Genomic DNA, 2517 nt, shown 5'->3' with positions numbered 1-2517 from the left:
CATCGTCAATCCACTCTTTGCGCGGAATTTCGTAAGGATCTTGTCCTTCGATAGACTTTAACTTTTCGAGATATCTTTCCTTTGATTCTTTCTGCTGTAGATTTTCAAAATAACCGGGTAACAACCTACGCTTCGTAGTCGCTTTCGCCGCCATGCTGTAAACAAACTGAAGCTTGTCCTCCAGTTCGCAATGTCACGTGATGTGACGTCACGCTTGAAATGGGTCTATACATCTGACAGTATTTAGCCCAAAACTTGAACGCGATCTTTGAAGAATGGTTGTAATATTTAAATTTAACAAAAATACTAGCATGAAGTGCAACCGAAACCTTACCTTACCGTACTAGTTCCGATAGAAAAGCACAACTTCGATCCCCAACGCACTCCAAACTAATAAGGGAATCGAAGCCACGAGGCAACGTCAAATTCTCGTCTTCCTAAGCTTTCCAACGTATCGAAGAAAATGTCGCCAATAATTCGCACTTAGAAACGCAACCAGAATCTTAAATCTACAAATTAGTTATTCTATATCTCCCAGCGTTAGCCTAGCTATTTGGGAGTACAAGTTCCAAGTTAATCTTTCACCAATCCGAAGTGTCCCAAACGACACCAAGGATAGCTCATGAAACAAGGATATCCCATGAAATTTTTAACCTTCGAGCGCGGAAATCTTAACGATCTTCTTACAATTAATATTTTTGCATTGCATCCCTCCCCTAGTTGGGAAGTGACAAGCAAGAGACACGTTCACAACGCCTTTTGATTGGAAGAAGTAAAACCACATTCTATTGGTTATTAGTTGTGAGGACATAACTGCAACGGAAGACACAACTGCAACGCTACAAAAAACTGTCCCAAAAGGCGCCGGGTGCAACCAGCCCCTCCACCCCCACAACCACCGCCAGAGGACCCCAGTGAGTCCACTTTGCTGGACGAAATCGCCGCAGCCCCACGGGACTGGGGCTCAGAGGAGACCCAGAACCTTTTATCAAGCCATCCTTCGACCTACGCAGAAGCTGTCACCTCTAACGAGCAAGACACTATAGACGCCACCCCGTGGTGTCCATAGTGTCGAAAACGAGACGCTCTCCACCCTGTAGAAAGCAGCGACGAGGAGAGTGTTCCGGCCAAGCAATTCATCCCCACGCCCTCTACTGCCGCCACAGGGGAAACTTCAAATGACCCGTCCTCGAGCGCGAGCGACACCGCCCCCGACCACCCCACCCCTCAGGAAAACAAAACGCTCTCGGAACCCTCGAGACAGGGGCTCACTCACTTTCTAAACGCTCTGGCCCGTCAAGGAACTCACAGGCAAGCATTTATGAAAGCGGCGCCGGCCGCTTTTTTCTACAAGTGCCAAGGCTACTACTGTTACCACCAACACGGTGATCACACAAAACAACGAGGTCGCCAGCTAAAAGTTTCCAACGCCACGCAACAACAATGGCAAGGGCTAACTGGAACTGTGCAAGCTGACGCTTTTGCGAAGCTTCTCGAGTTTTTCCAAGTCGCCCAAGCAGACTACAAACTTTTCCTGAACGCTTAGTTTGTAATGCTCGCTTTCAACTTCATTTTCCCGTTTCCTTTAATTATGGCGGTGTCTATTTGCTCACTCAATGTAAATGGCATCGCCGAATTTCCCAAGCGGGACAAAGTTTTGAATCATCTCAAACGGCAGAATTTTGACATCTATCACCTTCAGGAGACACATTTACCGGATGTCACGAGAGGTAAGCTGTGGGAGAAACACTGGGGCGGTCACGTATGCTGGTCTCCAGGTACAACGCGATCGGCCGGAGTGGGCTTACTTATTCACCCCCGGAGCACAGTTAAAATCGAAAATTTTTCTATCGACACAGCGGGCCGGGTTGTCACTGCGAAAATCAAAGCAGACACCCGTTCTTTTCAAGTTCTCAATATTTACGCTCCAAATCACCCTTCTGAACGCGCCACGTTCTTCGCGAATTATTGGCGTACGTCATGCACAATACAGAAATAATTATCGCAGGCGATTTCAATTGTGTTCCAGACATCCGGTTGGATGAATGGGGAGGCGATGACAGCTTGGGGGATAAGGGAATTCCAGAATTGCATGCATTGACGGACCAACTTGCCCTCGAGAATGTCTTTCGCGCCAAAAACCCCACTAGTCGTTTATTTACCTGGTTTAACGGCTAACATTCGGTCGGTTGTCGGTTAGATCGGTTCTATACTCCTCGCGCGTGGAGATCAGTAGTGCGTGCTCGCAAAAGCGACATTTTCCCGTACTCAGACCACCACCAAGTGTCAATTAACGTACAATTAGGGAATTCAAAATCCCCGAGGCCGAGGCATTTGGAAATTTAACACGCGGCTACTAAAATCAGACGAGTTCTGCGCCGAAGTGGAAACTTTTTGGCCTCACTGGCAATCTCAAAAGCCCCTCTTCACCGACCCCCGGGTTTGGTGGGATGCGGGCAAACTACAACTGAAAGAGATTGCCATATCTCATAGCGTGACCGCCGCTAACACTCGCAG

At 47.9% G+C, this 2517-nt stretch overlaps 1 protein-coding gene and 1 long non-coding RNA gene across 2 annotated transcripts in view; both read right to left on the bottom strand.

Moving 5' to 3' along the window:
* Window positions 1-247, bottom strand: part of LOC148725805 (uncharacterized) — a 2910-nt gene extending 2663 nt beyond the window's left edge. Inside the window, exon 1 of the mRNA XM_088731066.1 lies at window positions 1-247. This exon is cut by the window's left edge and continues 185 nt beyond it. Within this exon, the coding sequence (XP_088587192.1) occupies window positions 1-154 (154 nt within the window). The 5' untranslated portion in view covers window positions 155-247.
* The window catches only part of LOC148725804 (uncharacterized), an 11347-nt gene extending 10550 nt beyond the window's left edge, over window positions 1-797 (bottom strand). The window contains exon 1 of the long non-coding RNA XR_015990929.1: window positions 340-797. This is a non-coding gene — a long non-coding RNA (uncharacterized LOC148725804). The remainder of the gene's footprint in view (window positions 1-339) is intronic.
* Window positions 798-2517: the final 1720 nt, after the last annotated feature.

The sequence above is a fragment of the Stylophora pistillata genome, chromosome 8 (genome assembly GCF_964205215.1).
Source record: "Stylophora pistillata chromosome 8, jaStyPist1.2, whole genome shotgun sequence".
Lineage (NCBI taxonomy): Eukaryota > Metazoa > Cnidaria > Anthozoa > Scleractinia > Pocilloporidae > Stylophora > Stylophora pistillata.
This window is presented reverse-complemented; position numbering and strand designations above follow the sequence as displayed.